The sequence below is a fragment of the Trematomus bernacchii genome, unplaced genomic scaffold (genome assembly GCF_902827165.1).
Source record: "Trematomus bernacchii unplaced genomic scaffold, fTreBer1.1, whole genome shotgun sequence".
Taxonomy (NCBI): domain Eukaryota; kingdom Metazoa; phylum Chordata; class Actinopteri; order Perciformes; family Nototheniidae; genus Trematomus; species Trematomus bernacchii.
In genome coordinates, this window is record NW_022987547.1 from 1,776,843 (window position 1) to 1,802,221 (window position 25,379).

At 40.1% G+C, this 25,379-nt stretch overlaps 1 protein-coding gene across 3 annotated transcripts; it reads left to right on the plus strand.

Moving 5' to 3' along the window:
* The first annotated feature begins 477 nt into the window (after positions 1 to 477).
* On the plus strand, positions 478 to 22,525 carry LOC117476543 (calcium/calmodulin-dependent protein kinase kinase 2). Of its 3 annotated transcripts, none has more exons than XM_034123162.1 (18): positions 478 to 787; positions 5,038 to 5,307; positions 6,087 to 6,428; positions 8,404 to 8,451; positions 9,532 to 9,585; positions 10,754 to 10,805; positions 10,944 to 11,077; positions 11,585 to 11,621; positions 11,920 to 11,941; positions 12,038 to 12,126; positions 13,388 to 13,587; positions 14,135 to 14,188; positions 16,036 to 16,109; positions 16,404 to 16,491; positions 17,004 to 17,135; positions 17,878 to 17,981; positions 18,191 to 18,244; positions 19,805 to 22,525. In XM_034123162.1, the coding sequence occupies exons 2-18, from the start codon at positions 5,089 to 5,091 to the stop codon at positions 19,875 to 19,877; spliced, it is 1,776 nt and encodes a 591-aa protein (XP_033979053.1). In that variant the 5' UTR covers positions 478 to 787; positions 5,038 to 5,088; the 3' UTR covers positions 19,878 to 22,525. The 3 variants fall into 3 exon arrangements, with proteins under 3 accessions (XP_033979053.1, XP_033979055.1, XP_033979054.1); XM_034123163.1 differs by lacking the exon at positions 478 to 787 and adding an exon at positions 4,172 to 4,192; XM_034123164.1 differs by lacking the exon at positions 18,191 to 18,244.
* Positions 22,526 to 25,379: the final 2,854 nt, after the last annotated feature.

Genomic DNA, 25,379 nt, shown 5'->3' on the forward strand with positions numbered 1-25,379 from the left:
CTTGGTTCCAAAATAATAGTTTTCAGCATCGCTTCTGCCCCAGTTGGATTTTGCCTTATATTTGAATGCATAAAGAAATTGAATATTGATATTGGCAATATGCACCAGTTGCACCCTGCATATCCTGAATGCAAAATTGTAAACATGTGAACGTTGCTTAAGCTAATCTTTTTTTTGGTCAGGTTTGCTGGTGAAACTGCACATCTGTCCAACTGACTCTGAACATGAAGGAAAAGTTATCACATGAACTGAGCCTAAATGCATCTTCGACACGATTATAGGCTATTGAAGAATCTACTGGTACTAGCTTGCTCAGTGTAACAGCTACTATTTTCTAACATGTGCATATTTATTTCAATGTAAAAAATACTACAAAGCTGCTTTTAGGTTGCAAGTCTCCAAAACACCACAAGAGGGAGCCAGTCGCCCATGAAATGCTGATGGAAATCCCCCAGGAACAATAAAGTGTTACCTATGTTGAGGTCGTGAGTTAAACAGAAAGAAGAACAAATGGTAGCCTACACCTCCAGCGCGGTTGTGGGTCTCTATGAAGCATATTGCTGAAACTATTCACGTTAAATGACCACACTGCCCGTTCACCAACACTTCCTCCAGAGGAAGCACGGGACCCTGTGCGCTCCGCGGGATTGGTCCATCACAACATCGGGTGTCTGCTCTCCGGCTGTCACACCGCTAGCTAGCTGTCGTGGTACAGACGTGACTTGAACCGCAGCTGAAGGAGAATACACCCAACAATTCTGACTTGTTGCCTAAATAACACGTTAAGGTAAGGCTTAATTGTTACATATAGTATTTGCTTTGTGTTCTGTAGCGTTGTCTTGGGGCGTACTATGGACGATACTGAGTCGCACTAGCCATCCTTGACTCCTGCCCAACAACATCTGTATTTTGACAGATGAGCCAGCTGCTAGCGTTAGCTGAGCTAAAGTTAGCTTTGTGGGACCTAAGACGACGCTAACACTAATTTCAGCCTGTGAATTTGTGACAACATCGATAAAATTTTTTTTTTTTTACCCGTGTCAATGTGTGTTCTCGGTTGTAAGTATAAGGAAGAGATTACTGCACTAGAAAAGCTAAACCGTTGTTTTTAATGTAGTAAACGTGAGAATATCTATAATAGTCTTGGTCTAATTGTTTGCGTTAACGGTATGCTCAAAGGGAGTTGATGTTGCTGTGCATTATAACTCAAACAAATGTCATTGTCGTTGTGTGAAACTCTTTAAGAAACCAAAGTTCTATTAACATGTATTTTATTGAAGATAATATAATATGTAGTTCCTTTTAATGTTATTTTTCAACACAGTTTTTCAGTGTTTCTTTAATTTAACTTAAAAGGACTTCAAACCTAGGACTTAAAATTACTGATTAAAATGAATGCCCCGTTTTAAAGGACACAGTTGTTTGGTTAAACATATGATGACAAACTTCATATCATACTTGAAATGCACCATGTAATATGTCTGCTGCTGATCAAATGGACTATTTATCTTGTTTTAAAGTTCTGAACAAAAATGTGTCTGTCTTACCCTACAATATTGAAACCTATTTGAAAACACATGTCTCAGTTTTAGAAATGTAATGAGAAAAGATCACCCAGAGGTGATGTGTCGATTAATATAGACAAAATAATCCACTAGACTTTGGGTTTTTGCATATTTCGGTGCACATTTATCACCATTATTATTTCAAAACAATGAAAGATGTGGGTATATTTGTAGTTTTGTTGACGGCCAATTTCTGAAACTCCGCAACATTTAGCTGTGCTTGTGTGATAACACTGCAGTTAAGTTGGCCCGGGGACGCTCATCCCTTCATTTACAGGAGCTTATCTCTTGCACGGCTCCGCAGATCACTGACAGGGTTGCCCTGTTGATCTTTTAATGAAGCCGGGGATCCTCCTCTGCTCCAGATGGCCCTGTGTTGTACTTGTATGTCTATGGGGCCATGTCTGTGTTGTTATTAATGCTGTACAAAGCCTGGACCCCCTGCAAGCTCTGATAAGTCCTCTCTCCCCCTCCCCTACAGCACAGATAGTGAAGGTCATATGACTTTTGTTAGGATAAGAGGTCCAGAGCGGCATCTGGAGCTAGGCATTATCTTTTGTAGTAAGCAGCATGTAAGTGCTTATTCTTCGACTAGCTGCTGTGATTACCAGGGATCACTGAAGTTTTTGTTATCTATTATAAAGAGGGTCTTTGTCGAGGAACAATATAGATTCTGGAGGCTTCACTGTTACAGACTACCAAGTTCAGAGGCTTCTTTTTATAGTCGTAAGGTTTATATATTTTAAATGTTCTGCTGAAGGCATGGATACATTTTAAGCTTGTGTCCAGCCCCCCAACCCTCTAATTTTTTTAAGTTAGGTGTTCGGTAAACATGACTTGTGAGTGAGTTGCGTCAAAGTGATGTATGTTTCTCAGCTCCAAGCTATAAGGATTGTCATGAGTGTTAGCCTGACAGTAGTTTGACGTTTAGTAAATCATTTCTTAAATAGTGGCTGTTGACATTCGAACATGTTTAGAAACTCTGCTGGCATCACTTCTCCTTTTGTTGAAGTCTCATGCTACAGCAAATCCTGCTGGACATTAAACCACCAATGACATAATAACCCACCGTCTGAGGGACCCTAAGGAAGGATTTCCTATCAAAACCATGTTGGGCGGAGAATGGAAATGTAGTGATAATGTGTTGACTGTTATAAAATAGCATGAGGGAACAACCACTTCCTTTCACCAATATAGAAACTACACAAAAACCTCTTGAAGGCAAACTGCCCTGAATGAGAACATATTGATATGAAATCAAAGTAGGTCAAATTCGGTAAGTTCTCTCTTTTCTGTGGAAATAAAAAAAATACTGTAGCTGGTGCACTGCCGGTTTCGTCCAGTCTATATTTTTCTCTAGTCCATTGAGGCCAAGTCCACTTATCAGAGCACATATCTTTTCTATATGGCACTGATACTGTATGTTATAGGTCTAACTTGATTGAAAGATTTTTTTCTGGTGCTTGAATGTAGGATCGTATAAAATGTATGGTTAAGTCAGGAACTTTCAGAGGTCATGCAGGGCAAATATCTTTGATAGATTTGTTCTGATGAGAACATTAGGTCCCTAATACAGACACAAGCAACACTCCTAACCTGTAGACGTTGTGTTTGTATTGTCAGAATAATTGTCTGAAAATAATTATTCCACGTTTAATGAAATGTCCTTTTTGCAGCTAAAGACACAGTGCAGTCGGGAAGACAAGAGAGTATGTTCCAGTATGAAACCGTTATGCCTAATATAAGTCTCTTTGTGAATGTGCTGCAATTCTTTCTTCCTTTTTGTGAGTTTGCATCACTATATATAGGCTGGCAATGGAGGTAGTGAGGCCACCTGGAGTGGGTGTCTCTTCCCACACACGGTCCTCTTTCTGAACTTGGCTGGAGCTCCCACTGTCTTGTTTTCCTCATGGCTTCCCTCTCTTTTCCTGTGTCTGTGAGATTTACTGAGCTCCCACACACTGACAAACCACAATCCTGTAAAAACCATGCTGGAAGCCAAGAGATCCGCTCTGTCTCTCTCTTTCTATCCGTCCTTTTCCTTCTCTCTCCATTCTTCTCACAGATAATGAGCAGATAATAAGCTGAGTGGACTCGGAGAGATGGAAATGGCAGAAGAAAGGCTTTGGTTGGATGCTGCATACATCAAATACTTTGTTGTATAAGTGACATTAAAAGCATGGCTGTTATAGACGCGTCAAATCTGTCCACTTAGAGCTGATGTTTGTGGTACTAGACATGTAATCATGAATTAATTAGCACCTCACCGAATGTGTGGGGGGAAAAATGAAAGGTTTCATACGGTAAGAACTGCATCTCCTTATGTTTCACAGCTAGTGGATATTAACTCCAATTATATTTCCCCTCACCCTTTCATTACACCCACAACTTGATCCGTGGTAGCCCTTCAAACACTGTGCTCCAGCTGTGAAAGCGTGAGTTACGCATGGAATTTCTGTAATACTTGGTCTAAGGAAAACTAGCAGCCCTGGTTTTCGTGGATACAGATATACAGATGCCCTCTTTTGTCTACCTGGAACCCCACTTCTCATTTGCTTTCAATTTGTTCCTGCATGGCCACAGGGGAAAACAGAGGGAAATTCACTGCGGGCGTTGCAACGGTAAAGGTAAATGAATATAGCTAGACAAGCTTTTTGTTAACTGATATTTGTTTTTCACTCTTGCCACTGTTTGTTGAGGATGCCGTGAAAGTTGAATGAAATATTGGTGCTGGTTAAATATTGTCTTGGGCTCCCTCCCTCTAACCTAGGTCATGCAGCATGAGCACATTTTGTAAAATAAATCCCAAATTAAAGTAGAAACCTCATCTCAAAGTGAACGTTTCCTACAGTATGCTCTGTCAGCAGACAAGGTGTGTATCGTAAGCGTCTGCACTCCATTTGTAGTCTTGAGTATTATAGATATATAACTCAACTGTCATTGGACAGTTGAGCAGGCTTTGGTTGTGTGCAGCTAAATATGTGGACGTGTGGAGAGCAAATGAGGCCGATTGATTGGCCCAGATGCAACTTCTGAAACCACCGGCTGTTGTCTGACAATAACATAGCTTTTTAAAGGCGTAAAATGTGCTTGTCAACTGGCTACTTGTGAAACAATCCAGTCAAAGATACACTGTGATTGGAGGGTTCTGTGCGTTGAGTCGTGAGTCAAGAGAGAAGGACATAGGGGTTATATTTTTGCTTTTGTTATTGTATTTGTATAGTGTGATTATATAATACAGTTTTGACACATTTAAAGTGAGTTGTATACTTTGTTCAGGGTTAAGACGGACACTGTCCAAATAAAGCAGCTGGTACTCATTCTGTCCCTTTTTTGTTTTCTTTGTCCCAGCACTATTTGCCTTATAAAAGCTCCACCTGTTAAAAGTGCTGTAGATGTCCAGAAGGCCAGTTGTTCTCCATATGTTTTTATTATTATATAATTTGCTCATGTGTCACTGATTCCCCCCCAGGCTCCCATCTGATGGAGCAGTGGTTGTCTGTCTTTGCTAAGAAGAGGCACCATGTTCCCTTGTCACGTGACGCCCTGGCCCACCGCTGAGCCCCCGGCCTCCTGCGGTCATGCGCCCCAATCACAAGCCTCAAAACCTCTGCCTGATCTGCTGTGCAGCTGTCCCGCTCCACCTTTGAACACCCACTCCGAAACGCCCTCCCCAGACCCCATGGAGTCCCTCATCGTGGTCACAGAATACGAACCCAGCAGACCGCCCGGAGAGGAGGAGGTAAGATCAAACACACACGATATGTACCAGGGATGTCATTGGAAATGTGGGTTTCTACTTAATGAAGCGTTGACATATGATGATACATGGCCATACATGTTATTTACCACACCCCATTTCAGATTTATCATATGAAAGTGATAGAAACAGACAAATGCAACATATTGACCATCATACTGTATAATACTCATATGCTAAAAGGAACATTTTGGGTCTTTTCACACAGAGAGAAAACATACACATGTTGAGAGGAAACTGCATTTAAACCCATACGAACAAATTCCAAACTTCATTGCATCACATCAAAAGGTGTTCATCTGTGGAATAACTGTAATGATGAGCTGAAATACTGTGCAACTTTACCTAAACTAAAACTATTATTTAGAAACCAAATCCTGAATGGTTATGAGCAGGACCTGCGAAGTGATGCTGCTTGCTATTTCTTGTCGTTGTAAAAGTTGTTTAATTTTTACAAATAAATGGTTTGTTTAAAACAATGAATCAAATATCACGGATGCCGATGACCTAAACTTTGATTTTCATGAAGAATGTGCGTTAGAGGGGGTAGGACCAGAACAGTTTTTAAGCTTCTTCTTGCCCCTTTTGAACATGACAGAAACTATTGGACTATTTATTTCTTTGTATACCTTGAACTTTTTTTAAATTTTGATTCTCTTTGTTATAATTATTATAATTATTATTGTTTGTTTTCTAACATGTTCAATAAATTGACTAATAAAATAATAATATAACTATGATTTGTATGTATCATATCTCAGGTAGAAGACATGGACAGTTCGGAGACGCCCGAGCCTGCGTCCTCTGTGGCGGCTCCTTTCCGGACCCCGTCCTGCGACCTGCTGTCCCACACGGTGGGCCGGTCGGAGGCTCTGCTGCCCGGGAGCCAAGAGCAGAGGGGGAGGTTAAGCCTGTCGGACAGAAAGCTATCTCTACAGGAGCGCTCGCATACAGCATCGTCACCCTGCAGCTCACCGGGACTCAACGGGCGCCATATTTACCCGTCTTTACCCTACTCTCCCATCACGTCGCCTCACTCCTCTCCACGCCTGCCTCGCCGGCCCACAGTGGAGTCCCACAGCGTTTCCATCACAGACCTCCAGGTAGGGTCAAGCCTTCGGGTTAACACAAATCCAGTGTTAAGGATTTTTAACTCTGATATTGCTACTTGAAGACATTTCAAAACCATCAAAGTCAATAGTTTGGTGCAATGTATTTGTAGGCAGACCCTGAAGTTAGAATTGCAAGAGTTTTCTTGATAAAAGCCAACTGGATTTTCCGTAGAACTTGAATATATTGCAGAAAATAAATCCTGTAGGAAACACACATTTATGATATTTACACACATTTTGTTCAGCAGGTTAATCTCCACATACTGACACCACTTTGATAATAGTTCAAACGTAAATGCATTGGCCAGAAGTAAGAAGCTAACGTTATGCTATAAACGATCTTCATGACAGTCGCATTAGTTCACCTCACAAACTAAGCTAAAAGCGGACTTGCGCGCGTGAGGATCTTTAGTCACATGTTGAAAGCCTGTCAAAAAACCACAGACCTTTATTTTAGGCATAAAACCAACAACACATTAAATAAAACAAGACGAGGGAACCCTTTAGTGCTAAAATGATAACTAACTTCCTGGTTTTGGACACATTCCTTCACCACTCTAAACTGTTAACACAAAATATTGTATATGTACTGTTATTTAACTGGTTGACCTTAATATGTTGATGAACAAATCCCAAGAAATTAGCCAAAATGATGCTACAGCCTGCCAGCGTAATAATAATTGGGATTATATAATTTATACTCCTGCACCATCTGAACAGTGTACTCCCTTAAGGACTACATTGCATAAGGTGCTACACATGAATGAACAAACTAACTCATGTTTACACAAAGCCAGACTTGTGCTCCTATTGAACATCTGTTAGTTCTCAAAACATCAGCTTCATACTCGTCTGAAAGTAAGCAGACCTACATGTGCATTTGTTTTAAAAGCAGCAGCACACTGATAAAGAGATGATGCAAAGGTAAGGTCTTCCTGTCTTGGTAGATCATAGCTGAGATTCACGTAGATGCAGAAACCTGTGAATGTAAGTAGAGTCCCTCTTAGTGCTCTGCAGAGGGGGGACTGTGTTATAGTTAGAACATGATTGCATGTATAAAAGCAGGTTTACACATGCAAGGAATTTGCTTTTGTGTATACCAATACAAAAACACTAAAAAGGAATTAAGTTGTAAAAATCAGCAAATATAGAACTCTTTTCAAAACAATTAAAAAAACTCTTATACAATTAAAATTAATAAAATGTATCTAGTTATACAAAAAATAAGAATATGATAAGTTACACTTGTAACAAAAAAAAAATGCAGTATATCAGAATTTAAAGTGCAAAGTTTCATTAGGTGAAATTATTTACAAATATGTTTAAATGATCCTCTTATGGTGTTTAATTATTGTTTTGTAAATGACCTTACTGTGAGTAAAGGGTCATATGATGATGTAAGTCATTGTTATTTCTCTAAATGTATGTATTCACATCATCTTACAATTTTTCTTGGCACTCTTGGTCTTTTATTAATCTGGTTCAATGACCAACAATGAAATCAATTACTCTTACAAATATATATATTTCAATGAAAGGCTGGTTAGTAGGTGTATCTCCAGGTGTTCGTATGACTCATTCTCTGTGGGCTGATTGCAGTTTGTTCTCAGCACTGAATGTGTTTAATCACTCTTTGTCTTAAATCCACACTTTTTATTTGATTACACCTGCCTAGTTTCCCCTGAAGATTACAAAATATACTGGAAAACTGTGATAGCTGGGTAACACATCCTACCTGTCAAGTCTCAAACATGGATTTGTGGAGATTTTAAAGACAGGGACTGCTTTCAAGCTGACAAGCACAGAAGACGTGTCGCCAGATTTAGAAAAATACACTTAGAAATAGTGATGTGGAAAGCAGATTTTCGAAGATTGCTTTTGATATATTTCTATATCTAAAATGTGTGATGTGATTTCATCTGTACAGAAACCGTTTTTGTCCTCCTCTCTTCTTTCTCTCTTCAAGGACTGCGTTCAACTCAACCAGTACAAGCTGAAAGATGAGATTGGAAAGGTACAACTCAACTGATTGCTCCCTTTCACTGACTCTCCCATTTTCTCTCTCTCTCTCCCGCCTACTGCATGTCTGTCAAGTAGCGCGTATCATCGAGGACACGCGGTACCAGCCTCTGCTCTCCGCTCTCTTCCGGCTGTCCTCATTTCCCAAACTCTGAGTAGACTCCCAGGCCATGGGAGAGTTTGGGCGAGAGGCTGCTGGTATAAATAGCGCTCTCTAAGGGTCGTGCAAGGCTTAGCTCGGTATGTGTCAGTGCACGACTTACATTGTGGGTTTCATAAGACACAATGTGCACGGCTGATGTGAATTTCTGCATGAGGGCAGACATGTTAATGTGTGTGGTTTGGCTGAGACAAATAGAGCCTTTCAAGACGGTTGTTATCAGATCGTCTCAGGGACTCTGCCTCTCCGTTCTGCCCCCGCCTCTCTTATCTCTTGTTTGTTTTTTGGGCATGAATTTGTGCACACAGGCTGCTAATTGGGCCTAGTTTGTATCCTGTATTTCCTGTGTGTGTGGGCAGAAGAGCTTGATAGCATAAACCAGATCCAGGTTCCTTAATTAGCCTGAAATAAAAAATGAAAGCGAGAGGGAGAGATGATTTGAATTTCTCTGTTCTCACTCTGAAGCAGCTGGTACTCTTTCAGTGTACACTGTCGACCCACACAGGGCCGTCCCTCCCTACAGGCCGATCATGCAGACTGCGTGGGGCCTCATCTTGCGGAGGGTGCCTCAACTGAGCCGAAAATGCGGCACACCTATGCGCTTATGCGGCCAATTAGTGTGGCGCGGCACGATTTCGCCACTGCGAGGCTCCACTAGCAACCCCCCCCCCCCCCCCGGTCGACACTCACGAAACAGAGGGCCTCATCATATCACTTTGCGTGGGGCCTCTTGACCCACACACTTCCCCGTGTGTATATATTCAAATATATATATATGTTTGTGTATCGTGTGTATCTATATTAAGATTGCTTTGCACTTAGTGTGATGTGTTTGTCTTTCACATGAAAAATGGCAGCTGCTCAGCCTCATTCTCACATTTTCTGTTCCTTTTTTTAAACTTATTCCTGTTCCAGGGCTCCTATGGTGTTGTGAAGCTGGCCTACAATGAGGATGACAACACATACTATGTGAGTCCTTCACACACACACATACAGATGTTATTTCTTCCCCATCTATTAACATTGTCTCCATTTCTCTCATTCCTAATCACTTGTCACACAGACAGAGATATAGCTCATAATGATCAAATCCCCTCGTCACATTAACTGGTGTCATTTCTATGTGAGTCCTCCACATGTGAAAATGTTAATTGTGCCTGGCTGCGTGCGACAATAACACGTCAGTTTCAGATTTTCTGTCTGCTGTTCATGTGTATTGCTGCAATTCTCATTAAGCTGCATGATGTTGACAGGCAATGACATGAGGATTATTTTAATATTCCTCCCAAGTGACAAAGCCCACAAGTGATTATATCATTGCCATAATAACTGAGGGGCGTCGAGGCTTATAACCCCGGAACACGGAAATGATCTGCCGAACAATGTAGCTGTCACACAATAGATGTGTATAAGCAACCTTTTAATGTGTGCCTATTTTCTAACTTTCTAACCAATTTAATAGTTTTTCAAATGAAAAACTGAGAAATGCTGTGTTATTCAGCAACTTAACTCTTTTGAATTAGAAATGTAGGAGTCCTGTCAGAAACTGAGCAAAATTCATAGTTTCTTTAGGCCTGAAATGTGTTTGCCATGCATGTGTTGCGTATGTCCTTTTATTGTTTACTGATATGTTCTATGAGACAACAGGCCAAAATGTTGCTTGTGCTGAAGTAAGCTAATGACACCTAGAAGTCCATCATTTTGAATGATATACTATGTTTAAGTATACACATATTATATTGTATGAATTACAGTTTATTGTATGATTTCAAGCTTAAAAACACTATTTTTCAGTAGATGTAGTTGACATTTCAGAAGTATTTCTTAAAGAAGGATTAATGAGGCAGGTTTGCATTTCACTCATTTTGCACCTTGATGCTTCTCAGCTTAGCTTTTAAGCCGATGATGCTTTCAACTGTTAGCAGTCCTGAAACGTACACAAAGGATGTTCAAGGTGATGAGAGAAACGTTAAGGCGCTGCTGAGATACTCATATGTAGGTGTGTGAGTGGGTGCTCTGTCAGATGTCTCTTTGTCTGCCTTTCTGTTCATATTTTTTCTTTGAATCTCCTGCCCACTTGGCTCTCCCACCCCCCTCTGACTCTACTCTTATCCTCCACTCCATCTCCCTCCCGTAGGCGATGAAGGTGTTGTCCAAGAAGAGGCTGATGAGGCAGGCAGGTTTCCCACGTAAGTCCGGAGCCAGGGGCAGATGGTTTAAACAGCAGAGAGCACAGTCTCTGTTAATGCTTCAGTGGTACATGAACACAGCGCGTTAATACTTAAACCCTGTCTGTCCTCCTGTCCTGTCTCTCTCTCCTCTGTCAGGGAGACCTCCGCCTCGTGGAGCCAAAGCAGACCCTGAAGGCCCCCCTCAGCTCAAAGGACCCCTGGAGCGGGTCTATCAAGAGATTGCCATCCTGAAAAAGCTAGACCATTCCAATGTGGTGAAGCTAGTAGAGGTAGGGGCTGTTAAAACATTCCTGAATTGTGTATCACAATATCCAACTTGTTCTAATCCATAGTGGCTTCATTTCAGGAAGAAGTGTAAATGCATATAAGTATTATAAAGGTTACAAATAATTCAAGCGATATTTAAGTGACAAAACAATTAGACCTACTCAAGTTAAAACTGAATGCAGTAAAACAGTCTTTTAAATTGAGCCTTTCTCTGTGAAGCACAACAAAGGTATGTTGCCAACTCTCTAGTCGAACAATTTGGAGAGATGCCTCAGCAGTGTCTCAGAAAGAAGGACAAATAGGGATCAAAACAACAATCAGTTTTTTTAAATTTAATTTAAGCATATCTGTTCAAAGAGAGTAAACCCAGGTAATGAGACTATAACGGAAACCTCCCAGCCCTTTATAAGAGCATCACGTACAACAAAACTGTATGTGCTAGCATACGGGAAAATGATCCATTTGTGTGTGTTTACGCTCATTTCCATGTCTCTGTCATTTGTTGCCAGGTTTTGGATGACCCCAGCGAGGACCATCTGTACATGGGTATGTTGTGGCCAGACAGTTAGCCTTCAGAACAACACACACACACACACGCACGCACACACACACACACATACACACACACACACACACACACACACACACACACACACACACACACACACACACACACACACACACACACACACACACACACACACACACACACACACACACACACACACACACACAGCAAGCATAAAATAAATGTATTTGAAACCAACTTTAAAAGATATTTTTGGCAGTTTGTCTATGTCTTTGAAAAGCTTTCATCACTAACTCATCTGTGTTTCTGTCACAGTGTTTGAGCTGGTCAAGCAAGGGTAAGCTAAGCCTCTTTATGAAAATGATTGTGTCACTGGAATGAGCTGAATCTCATTAGTTATGATTGCTAATTGTGTGTTCGTTTATGTATTCAGGGCTGTCATGGAGGTGCCCACAGATAAGCCTTTCAGCGAGGACCAGTCACGCTTCTACTTCCAAGATCTGCTCCGGGGAATCGAGTATCGTGAGTCTTTCGAAAACATCCGTTATTGTTCAATCTGTGACTGCATGGTAGAGCAATAATAATGGGGGGGGGGGTGATTAGGGCTGTTCATCCTTTTCAGATTAGTTGTTATGCATCCAGAAACACTTTAATTCAATTCTGCTACAGCTGCTGTTTAATTATTTTCTTCTCAGATGCTGCTTTATTTTTATTAGGCAGTTGAAATTAAATGTATCAAGGAAACTCAGTACCTTTTAAATTGTCCAACCTTTATTCTGAAAATGTGCTTGAATCTTAACATCTTAACCTTTGTGAAAGAAAAAATGAAAAATACTGATGATTACAGTAGCAATTTATGTTGCAAAAGTAGCCTAATACACGATGATATCCCAAAATGAGCTGTACTCGTGGTATCAAGATGAAGCGCTTTTGTATCTAGATCTGCCCGAATGCTGCAATTCTTCCACGCCACTTACACAAATCCTTTGCCTGTGCTGTTCTTGACTCAAGCCACCCACAAGGCTCATTTCACCTCAGCTCAGTGGCTCTTAATGTATTTCAGCACAGCAGAAAAGCTTTTGCACAATGTGTCGTCTAGGAGACTAACACTGAGAGGAAGGCTCTGCAGCAGGGACACTGAAACTCAATTATTTCTTATTATAATCAAACACAACTGAACAAGGCTAAGTGGTTAGGTTAATAAATACATTTTATTCTCTTTAATTGCCCATATGGTAATCCAACTTCCTGACTAAGTGCACTTCCAGAGATTTCACCACAAGCCATTTTTCATTTTACACCCCAAGCCAACAACTGATGTGTTTACAATAAAAAATATAAAAAGTACTGGTCTCTCCTTACATTTTTGATACTTTTTGTAAAAAAAATATTATTAGTCTTTTTAAATATGCAAAACAAACAGAAAATATACCGGATTTCGCGATTAGCTAATTTCCCTCTGCTGTCCATGGATCGGTACACACATAACAATCAACAGCCGCTAAATATGATATTAATAAAAAAAAAATAATAATAATCAGAGCCTGGATCAACATATACATACCAGCACATTTATATATAGAATACACCACTATTAGATACAATTTATTTCAATAAGAAAAACTTGAATTACAGGAAAATAATGTTGAGAAGACTGATTGCTCAATACCCAATTTCTTGCAATATGATAAAAAGATGAATAGTCTTTGCATGCCCTAAGCAGGATTCCTCAAATGGGATCTTGTTGCTGTTAAATGTATCTGTAATGTTTCTTTTCCAACAGTACATTACCAGAGGATCATCCACAGAGACGTGAAACCCTCCAACCTGTTGGTGGGAGAAGACGGACACATCAAGATCGCAGACTTTGGAGTCAGTAACCAGTTTGAGGGCGCTGATGCTCTGCTGACCAGCACCGTGGGAACGCCCGCCTTCCTCGCCCCCGAAGCTCTCTCTGAGACCAGGAAGAACTTCTCTGGAAAGGTGGAGGAACATTTGACTAACTAGTGCCCTCTGGGGATGATTTGATGAAATGCACACATCCTTGGTTTTTTTGGTCATTTGTTGTCTTAGTTTTCATTAAAGGTGGGGTATGTAATTTTGGAGAAACCAGCTTGAGTGTGCTAGAATTTGAAAATACACAGCCGAAAGAAATCTGCCACTTCCTTACAGAGCCCCTCCTCCAACACACATGGACATGACCAATGAGGGCACGAGATAAGTTTGTGCACAGATGGAAGGCTGACAGGCAGGTAGGCCATCCAGTTATTTTAGCCGGGCCGGCTAAAATGATTGGTCGTGCTTTTTACAGCGCTACGGCTTCCACAGATGATTTTTTTTAATGTATTTATCGTCAAAGCATTTAATATATTCATTGCTATCGCGATGTTAAGAGCATTCCATGGAATATGGCAAAAAGTGTTTCTGAAATAAATTACATACCCCACCTTTAAGTGTTGTATTTCAACTATCTTACACTGAGGAAACTATTTCTTAACATAACATTTTTATCATGTTTCTTTACATCTAGGCTTTGGATGTTTGGGCCATGGGAGTGACACTTTACTGCTTCGTCTATGGAGTGGTGAGTGTGTGCTTTGGTAAAATTGCTTTTTGGTATGTTGTTTAAAGGTCCCATGTCATGCTTTTCTGGTTATTACCCATCCCCTTGTGTGTTATGAAGGTTTCTATGCATGTAAACGGTCTGCAGAGTCACAAACCCTCAAAGTACACCCTGTAGCGAGTAAAACTCTAACACAGACAATACCTGTCTATGCTGCCCCAGAACGCCTCGTTGGAGTTTTCTCTTTTTCCATTGTTTACTTCTTGGGTATAGTGACGTATTTGGGTAAAGTGACGTAACGTAAAGTACACACTCGGCGGGACATTGCGAGGCTCGCTGCTGCGAGGAGCGGGACACTGTGAGCTGGCTCACTGGTGTGGGGTCGGCGAGACAGCGAGACACCGCGGAACTCAGCCTGAGTACACACACAAACTCCCAGCCAGTCTGCGGGTGTGTGTGTGTTTCGGGCTGGGTTTCGCTGTGTCTTGCTTTCTCACATACCCCTTTCACACCAACGGTGTTTCAGGGCCGGTTCGGTGCTGGTGCTTGAAAAGCACCGGGTTTTCCTGTTCACACCGCAGCGGAGCAGCGTCATAGCTCCGGAATCCGGTTCGTTTCGAGCACCAAAAAGTTGTCCGTCTAGAAGCAAGAACCGCATACGTCACGCTTACGTCGGAGGGGGGCGAGATTAACCTGAGCTAACACTTAAGGCGAGTACGGCAAATAAAAGTTGTAACAAGCAGTAGTGCTGAGCAAAGTGACTAGAACGCAACCACACACTTGTTAAAAAAAACACACTTTATAAAGTCAGGCAACACTAACCAGGCTTCGTGTGATTCTGTTTATTTGTACCTTACTTTGACCATCCGTTCGCTGTTATTGATCATTGTGGAGAGCAGGCAGACGTTTTGTTTGTTATTGTAGCAGCTATCGGATGGAATCAATACATGGGCTGCACAGGTTGTCATGTCCGACTATCACAAGTAGAATCATAATGAAAAATACGTCGGTAAAAAGTGCCTGTAGAAAACTGCTTAGCAAGTAGTCAGTTTAGCTTCGGTTGCTATGCTAACATCACCCATGTTATACCAGAGAAACTTTCATAACAGCGTTGTGATGCCAAACAGCGTCAATTCAGACTGACACACATTCACTTAAGGGGAACTGGGGATATGTATCAGCTGCTTGTGTGACAGTCAGACAGTGAATACTTTAGAGCCGTGTGAGCTAACCCGGAGCTAACGGGAGAATACACTCGTGGAAGAGCAGCCGGCCAGCACTGCAGCGGTCGGTAAATGCCGCTGAAACACATTAATAAACAATGAACCACGGCACTCTGGAGAAAAGTATAAGGTTGGAGAAGTCGTTATTTAATTTAATCTGGCTTCGTATGATTAAAAGCAACGCAGTCCCCGGCCCGTTGTTGTTGTGAGGTGAGCTCCGGCGTTGGGGAGAAACTCAGCGACGTAAACTGTGACGTCATGACGCAGCAGCGGCAGCACCAGTCGGGCTCTGAGCGGTGTGAAAAGAGCCGGCGCTAAACCGAAGAACCGGTTCTGAACCAGAAAAGCTCTAGCACGGAGCTTGAACCGGAGTTGCGTTGGTGTGAAAGGGGCAACAGACGGCCACTGGGCTCACAGGGGGGGGAGGGGCAGGAGCTCCAACAAGCCGTTTAGGACAGAGAGTGAATACACATACTATACAGAGATGCTGTATGAGAAACCAATGTGAGTTTGGAAAATTGCACAATATAAATCTATTTTAGTATTCCTCAACAATGGAATTATGATCAGTAGAAATGGCCATGACATGGGACCTTTAAGAGTTTCTCTTGAAAGACAATCAGCTGATCCTTCTTTCATTCACAGTGTCCTTTTATGGACGAGCGCATCGTGAGTCTTCATCAGAAAATCAAGACGCAACCTGTGGAGTTACCTGAAAAGTGGGTGAAAAGTTTAAGATTCATTCTAATAAATTAACATGAAAAATAAAGGTTATTATTATTAATAAAAAATGTTTTACAAGATGCTTCATAGCTCAACATAAAACTTTATTTTGTGATGTTTAACTAGGATACAAAGGAGTGTAAATAATATATCAGGTCCTTGGCTGGTAAAAAACAGAGAACCTCTGGTTTATTTGATTAAATTGTAGTTTTACGTCTTTTAATTCACAAAAATATGATTTAAATGTACACGACATAATCTGAAGGTTACATTTCTGTCTACCTCAACAGTGCTGACATCTCAGATGATCTCAGAGATTTGTTGCTGAAAATGCTGGACAAGAATCCAGAGACCAGAATATCAATCCCTCAAATTAAGGTAAACACTCGTTCCTGTAAACTGCTATTTTACATTATATTGCATTCAAGCACATTTGCATTATATAGAGGGCTGTAAACTACCTGTAGCAGATATTCGAATGGGGAATCACTGTATGTGTTAATGGGTTTAAATGATAAGAGACCAGTGCCTCTTACTGGGGGTATTGTTTGTTTCTGCACATGTCATAACAATGATTCCAGTTACATTTGCTTTGGTGTAAAACAAACCTCTTGTAGTTGGAGAAAAGTTGTTCCCTAATGTGGAAATGAAATTTGTGTCGGCTTCAGATCCTTGGAAATACAGTCGTAAGATCATTTTGTATGTTCATTTAATTCTACATACGACATTATTGAAATCTCTCAATAACAATAACATGTTTCTGGCATAGCTTGACTTGACGTCACTTTGGTAGCATGGGTTTCGATGTTCCATCCGTTCAGAGATTCTGTGTTTCATCATATCAAGTAATACATAACGTACGCCATTGTTCTCCTCATGTTTGTGTCCAGGTGCACCCGTGGGTGACGAGGCACGGAGCTGAGCCTCTTCCTCCGGAGGACGACAACTGTTGTATGCTGATCGAGGTGACGGAGGAGGAGGTGGAGAATTCTGTGAAACACATCCCCAGCCTGGCCACAGTGGTGAGTAGACTCATCAATGAACAACACAGAACACACTCCTGCTACCTGGAGACACACAAAAAACATCTTAACTGAGAAAGAGTGCTTTTCAAGGGCATTTTTTTTATGTATTCTCTTTTTTCAGTTACATTTCAACAGCACCACTACACCTCTGCCACCTACTTGTTTGCCCTCTCTGCACTCTGTTAGAGCGGATGTATGACTCATTTAGTTGCTCTAATGTATTTGTATTAGTTGTGGCCAAATGCTGCGAAATACATAAACATTTGAGGTGGACCTAACATCTTCAGGCTTGGAGTTTTGCTAGGAGAAAACTTTAGTAACTGGAGCTCTTTGAATGTGAATTGAATATAATACTTGGCGTTGGCCTCTTGTAATAAACAGTATATATAATATATAAATGCTATAATAAATGCTATTACAGCCTGAGTGGAAATGTATGCTCATTATGAAGTTTAAAAATAAACAATATTACGGTTAGAATAACTCCAGGACCGGGGATCTTTTTTTACTTAACATTTCTTCGCATATTCATTCAATTCAGTTCAAGGCTTTATTGTTATTTGCACATTAGCTACAGTGTAGATATGTACAATGAAAAACTTAGGTCACAGGCTCCTCCAACAGTGCAACATATATATATAGGACATAGAACAAATAAAACCGATGAAATAGTGCAAGTAAATACAAATAATAGCATGGTTTTCTGATGTGTGTGTTATTGTTGACTTTTCTGTTCCAGATCATGGTGAGGACCATGCTGAGGAAGCGCTCCTTTGGGAACCCCTTTGACTGGGCCCGTAAAGAGGACCGCAGCAGCCTGGGTGCTCCGGGGCCAACGCTCACGTAAGGATTGTTTACAGACACACAGCAGATACTAAACTCTGTCTCTAGAAAAGCTTTTGCAATAGCTTGTCCTATCACTAGCATCATCTCATTTAGAGCTGCTGGGTCCTCTTGTACTGTGATATAGTAAAGCGAGCTAATGTTTGTCAAGTATCCTGTTATTATGTCTCTTCCCCCCCCCCCCCCCCCCCCCCCCTCCTGGCCTGCAGGAAAGGCAGAGCAGGCAATGTGAGATACTGCTACATTCATTGTAACCAAACAAGGTAAATAACCTCAGGAGAATGCTGCCTGCTGTAGTGCTGCAGATAGTTTACTTTTCCCCGGCATGATATAAGCAGCTGTATTTCTCAATATGGCTTTAATGATCAAATGCTCTCGTGCATCGAGTTTGTAAACTAGCCTGTGCTCGTTACGGGTGTTTGGACAAGCCATGTTTGGGAAAGGTTGCGCTGTGTTTTAGAGCCAGTAGTATCTGTATTATGATTTGCTTTATATTTTATTTCCGATGACACTTTGGGTGAAGCATGTGCTGTGCGCTGCAGAAAATCCCATTCGACTTTATAACAAATTAAAGTAAATACATTTATTTACTCAGTTAGAGCTTTATGAGACTACAGTGTTTTGTGGAATTACGCATACAAACATTGGGCTGGTAGCAAAACAACGGACTGCCGTGGACGCCTGCCGCAGCAACACGTAAATATTTGAGCCACCAAAAATAAATGCCCATCTTAAACAATTATTATCAGTTTAAGTGTGTTTAGGCTATTTCTTTATATTCCACAATTTTACCTAGCCATTGGACAGCCCATTCAGATGGAGAATGGTAGCCGTTACATCTTGCTTTGCTCTTGCAGAGTCTCCATTCTCAATTGATAAAAACAGTCATTTGACCTCACAGACACAGATGCTGCTGGTTTACCATTTCCTTGATGTTTGCTTGTGTGACTTTGGTGATTCAAAACTTGCCCTTTAAACGCAACAAACAACACAAACAAAAAAAACAGTCATGGGTGTGGAAGACCAAGAACACTCTGTGTTCTGTGATGTAAAATGACTGTTTTTATCAATGAAGCCTAGTGCTTTGAGAATATACTATAATGGCTTCAGTTCCCTCTATGGCTGCCTCTTGTCAAGGTAAAGCTGTGAACATTTTCTAAATATATTGTGCACTTGAACAACAAATATTGTTTTTTCAGGAACACCTTTTTTAAGGTGCCTTAAATACGTTTTGCTGCTGCTCTCTGTCCACAGCAGTACATTGCTTAACTCCTGTCTGTTCTTTAAAGTTAGGGTGTGCTGACCAGCATTCTCTGTAGGAAATACACTGACTGAGGATCGGTGTGATATACAACCTGTCTTCAAATCCTACAAACTATCTTTTTAAAGTTAATCAAAAATTCCAATTACAGTTGAATTAATGCATTGGAAACAGAAAGTAGCGTTTTCAAGTTCATTCACCATAAGCCCAGAGCCTCCATTTATATTGATAAGATGTTCCTTTGCATGGAGCCCTCTCCACCCTTATCCAAAGGAGCTGTAAACTAATAGCTGTTGTGTCTCTCCTCGACATAAATGATTAACTTCTTAGAACATCCCCCCCTCATTCCTTAGTTTTCTTCCCTTTTCTTTATTTTCTTCCCCTTGTGTATGATGTGTAAACTTGGCCAACAGCGTTTCCTCAGTGCTCGCTGCCTCGCATTATGTAACAATTAAACGCTTGGCTTCAGTTCCTTAACGTAGCTTACCTAACAGCAGCTGATTTGTCCGTTCCTTCGGTGCTGTGCTTTAAATGCTGTGTCTCTGGCTGGTGTGTTTCTTAGGAAACAGGAGAGTGGCGACGGCATGAGGACTCTGGAGCTGCCCTACGTGGGAGAGGACGAGGCTCTCTCCTGATGCAGAGGCTTCCTCACGCACCGTGTTATATATCTTCCTGCTTGCAAACACACCCCTTTACTCACAGTTTTATACTGGCAGCTCACACTTGTGTACATTTCCTGAAAGATGGACGTACGGCGGGCGCAGAAAAAAAGAAGAAGTTAAGGATCTATGAACAATTTTAAAGATTTCCTCTCCTCTTAAAAAGGCTCAGTTTGCAGGTCGTGGGTTGGATTGTTCCATGAGAGGATCCTCTTCATCGTTTATTGCCTGACCCACTCTGCCCCTCTTCATCCCGCATGCGTATATAGTCCCAGCATGCTTTGTCTCAGGCTTCAACTGTACAGTGTTTCCTTGTAGTCTAGCCACTTGTGTTCTCCTTGTCTTTACTCGACAATTCTTTCAGGTATACAGGGCACGGGAACAGGTGATGGTGATGGGTGTTATGAGGAAGGATGGTTGTCTTCATCATCACCTCGACTTCCTCTGTAGGAGAGCAGGTTTTCTTGACGATGATTGTCTGGTTCTCTCTGCTTCAGAGGAGCAGGGCCCAGTTTTGTAACATATATACAGTTTTCCCAAAATGAAAGAAATGGGAGTGAAGAAATGTTTACTTCATTGAATGCATGTGTTTACGTTCCCAATGCAAACACCCTATAAGCTATGTATGATACATTTGCACGCTCATACTTGTTCGACGCAATTTTCACCGTCTCTTTATGAATTTACTACAATCAATAGAAAGCTTTAAAATAGTTGATATATAGTGTTTTGTGAGCCATCACATTCATCATACTGCTTATGAGATAGCATAGAAAATAATTAGATCATTTCTTTTGCAAAGCAAGTTCTTTTAGTAAAGCTTTTGATATGATTTTAGGTGTTTGCTGTATATTTTTTAAAGTGATAGTTACAACAAATTGAGTAAGGATGGTACTGATCTACCAAATGCACATGAGGAAAGAAACGAATGTGTTGGTAGAAACAATCTGTCTGCAATGGTTCAAATGTGGTTGTTTTTTTACTTTTCCAGTTATGTGGTTGTGTGTTGTGATGCTGAGTTTCAACTGTGTCATGTATTTGTTCCACTTCCTAAAGTGGATGTTTTTTTAATGTAGTTAAAACAGAAAATCATAACTATTGAACCTCAAGTTGAAATTGTGAATTACTGGTGTTTTTTTCAAAACTGCACATTTTCAGGACACCAAAAAAACGTCAAATTATGTCTACCTTTGTAAAGTAGAGTACAGTAACTTAAAGAAAAACGAACCTTTAAACTACTTTTGTTCTTAGAGCAAAATGTACAGCACTAATGTACGTTTTGAGGAGGAGGCATAGTGCAGCTGCAGGCTCTTTGTACAAATCTATGCATGTAGAAAAAAAACATAGTCTTCTTTAATCAAGGCCGCCCTGCAAATATTTCAAATGAATTGTAAATTACTTTTCAATTGATGTTTTACTTTTAGAAGATCCCAAAGCAGTAAAACAATTGTTTCACCTTTTCTTCCCCCTTTGTTTTCTAAAATACATTAGTGTAAATGTAGATAAAGCATCTCCAACATAGAATATTGATACAATATTAAATATAACATGTAATGCTTCCACATTTTAATTATTCAGCACTCTTGTGTTGAATGTATGAGAAAGGGACTCCATTCACTACTTGCATGTCACTCTCGACTGTCAGTTTTCTAAGACTGACACTATGCATACGATGTGGCTGGATGTGACTGATTCTAATTTGTTTTGTTTACCCATGTGTTTCCAAAAAGATGCAATTAGGTCGTGCTCCTTACAGTAAAGTGCTCCAAATCCAGACAGTTCCTAAGGCTTTAGGAAATGATTTTCTCTGTACTTAATGATAACTTAACTTAATGATATTGCTCAATAATGATAGCCAATTATGTTTCAATGCCCTTTATTAAGACAGGTAACTGCAGACATGCCTCAATTTGTGTTATACTTTAAAATGTCACCTCATTTAAACATTCACAGACATTTTACATTCTGAATGAGTTGCTTTTGTGGTACAAGATGAATTTAACTTCCCCTTTTGAAGTAGTGTTGCCCTTCATGAGCATCAAGAATAAACTGATGAACAGTTTGGGTCTGACTGGTGCAAGCCACAGGAAAGCTGTAAGATTAAACATTTTATATATATAATATTTTAACTTGTTGTTGGTTTTAAATTCCCTTTTTTCTCAGAGGGCCAGGCTAAGTGATTCACCTTTATTAATCACATGGTTTTGCATTCTGTAGTGTACATTTATTTGAGCTTTGGGGTCGCTTCTCCCCTAAATGCATGCCAACATACTGAACACATACCACTGTATTGTCATAGCATGAGAGGTCCTTGGTAAAACATGAACGAGACCTTTAAACTAATTATTCTATACATACTGTATCTTGTTCATCTTTGAATAAAATATTATTGCCTTTCTGATGTTTTTGAGCTTTGTATCAACAGTTCCTGAAATACACCACTAGTGTGTGCTGTGTACCATAATATTTCACAGGCTGTAGGGTACTCCTGAGAGCCTGAATATCACATTGTGTTCCTTCCCTGTATATGACAACAGAACATATGTGCCATAGTTTGCTTTAAATTTAATGCATTTTAACATCTGCTGGATTCATACTGTACATATTATATGGGCCATTTGTTACATGACAGCTCGTTTTTTTAAGGAGGACACGAGGACACCTGCATTTAAATGTAAAAAAAATAAAACTCAAGTACCTTGGGTTGCCACTAGATGCTGATGCTTAACAACAAAAGTGTGACCATGTCATCTTAATCAGACTCTGGCTGAATATATGGGTCCTCCTTATAGAAGAGAAATACTGTTTGAATTACAACACACTATTACAAATACTATGTGAATTTGTGGTTTGAAATATTCAAAGGCATTTTTACATTGAGAAAATACGGAAGAGGATTAGGGCCAGCCACATGAAAAATGTTTTGGAGGATAAAAATAATAATTATAGAATTCTAACTTTTTTTTCATGTGGCTGGCCCTAATCCTCTTCCGTACTCTTCCGTAAGAAAATGATTCAATATATAAATGTAATGATTTTTTGTCCTCCAAAAAGTAAGAAACAAGAATATGTTAGAGAGAGTTGACAAATAGTGATTCATGTGCCAATAAAGAAACTAAATGATATCCAGGTGAGGCCTAAATCTCCTGTATAATGGATAATGTTTGGGCATTTTTAGTGATGATATTTTCATTAAAGATTGTATCCATGATGTTGATTTTATTTGTCCCTTGCTGCCTCTGTGCTGCCTGATTTTCACACTGCACTTGTCGGTTTTTAGTGTGAAGAAGTGTTGGCGTGCAAGAACATGACCTTCACTCTTCACACTCAAGGCTTTTTACACATCTTGGGACTCAGAGTGTGACACTGACCTCTTGTGCTAATTTCATTGTACTGTTGTTGTTTAACTGTATTTGAAAGACTCTCAAATGATTGATAACTCTTAACTTCTCAATTATATTACTTTATGAGTAAAGACAAATAAATGTAGAAAGTAAATTATAGTTTCACGCTAAGCTGAATATGAATATATAAGGTTGATATAACTGAAACACACCAACAATTAAATGTACTAATCAGATACAGGACAAATGGACTTATGTGCATAGCATAATCGTTTTTTTTTTTTATCAGACTCAAATCCAATTAGGGACTGCTGTCTGATACAGTGGGTTATAAATCTCATGAGTGTGAAGAACTGTGCAAAACAGAGCGAGCATCAATAACATACAGACATAAACATCAGAACATCAACATAAAAGGAATCCAAAGGCCAGGTTTGAAATTGATCAAGTCTCTGGGGCATTATAAACGAAGCTCACTGTACCGAACAGCGTAATGTTGGTCGTATAAGATGCAGTGTAAATGCATCTTTGGGTCCTGAACTGTGCTGTTATGCCCCCCCACTGGGGTTCATAAAGCAGCTTATATCCCCACATCAGCACTAAGAAGTGCTGAGTGTGACAGAATCTGAGCATTCACTCCTCATGCTCACTTAATTGTTTACCTGCTGCAGGCCAAAGAGGTAGGAAAGGAACAAAATGCAGTAAAACAGTCAAATAAAATACTTGCTCAGCGTTTTGTAAAAATGCACGCTTTTTGAAAGACCTAATTCTGCAGGTAAGTTTAGTTTAGTGGTACACTCCGCCTCCCACCTTTACCCTTCTTCAGTACACTGCCTGTCCAATTAAAATAGACTGCAATCTTCTAAAAAGGAAAGATCACAACATCAGAAGTTTAACATTTTACAACTGTGGAATAAAGAACAAAAACACCTTTCAATTAGTAGCAGAGCGAAACTAAATTCACTTACTGCTATTGCTGCATTTTTGAGTTATGCTACAACAAGGCTTTAAAGATAGAAAGGACTCAATTGAGACTCTTGACATTCCTCATTTAATTAAAGATGTTTCAAGTGTGGATGTAGCTGCTGAGTAGAAATGAACAATGTTGAGCCTGATCAGTCAGACTTTGTTCACTTCACATTTGAATAATAAAGTATGAATGTTAATTTAGAATTTCTATCGGAAAAATACATACTCACTTAACATATTATTTTCAGATGGGTTATTATTTTTGCCTGTTTGCCTTTATTTGAGCTGTATTTGAAGTGCCTATCTAAGTCTAATCCTCTGGATCACTGGATGTGATGTGGTACGCCTGCAGCATGAGGGAAAAAGCTCAAGTGCTCAACTTGTGTACAGCTTTGCAAATGTCAAATAAACCTTGTTTGAATTCAGATCGTGTGGAGTTTTCTACATGGAATAGAAGGCTGGAGTTTGGTGTGATCGTTGCCTTTGGCATTATGCAAGATTAATAAAATATCAAGAAGATACTGTAATAAAGCCTGCAGGCTATTTCACACTGAGGAGCAGTGGTGCAAATAAACAAGTAAATTACTCAGTGTATTTCACTTTTAGGCTAGGTTTGTGAGAAAATACTGTAGACTACCTCTTACTTTGCATGTTTAGAATAATTAAACACAACATAATCAACATATAAAATATCAAGTAATACAAGATTAAGATAAACTATTATACTACTATATTTGGATGACAATAGCCTACTTTGTCTTGCATTCAAAAATGAATTCGTGCTTGTAACAGAGTATACAAGGTGGAGTTGCTATTTCATAGATTTGTTGTTTCATCAGCCTACAGGATATCAAACGCACCCTTCGTAATGAGGCGGGGTATTTAAACCTCCGCGTGTCAGCTGTTGCTGTAACCAAGCCTGCTCTCCGTTAGCTAACATGACGCTGCTGGAAACATGCTAAACAAAGACTGTAAACAGTAGTTCGCTGCGTTAAAGATTAGCCTAAAACAACCGCACTGTGTTACTACTGGAAGCCTTTATGAAAAAAACATGCATGTTCGCTGCCATGCGTGTTCACCAGTCCTGCTGTGAAGCTAACCTGCCAGAAAGCTAACCGGTTAGCAGCAACCACAACTAACTTCACAGAGGTAAATACTGCTTTTA

What these genes read in the sequence shown, in the direction of transcription:
- LOC117476543 (XM_034123162.1), top strand. Translation starts at nt 5,089, where the DNA reads ATGTTCCCTTGTCACGTGACGCCCTGGCCCACCGCTGAGCCCCCGGCC. An exon ending in ACTGCTTCGTCTATGGAGTG is followed by an intron (nt 14,189 to 16,035) that starts GTGAGTGTGTGC and finishes TTTCATTCACAG; the next exon opens with TGTCCTTTTATGGACGAGCG. An exon ending in GCTCCGGGGCCAACGCTCAC is followed by an intron (nt 17,982 to 18,190) that starts GTAAGGATTGTT and finishes CCTGGCCTGCAG; the next exon opens with GAAAGGCAGAGCAGGCAATG.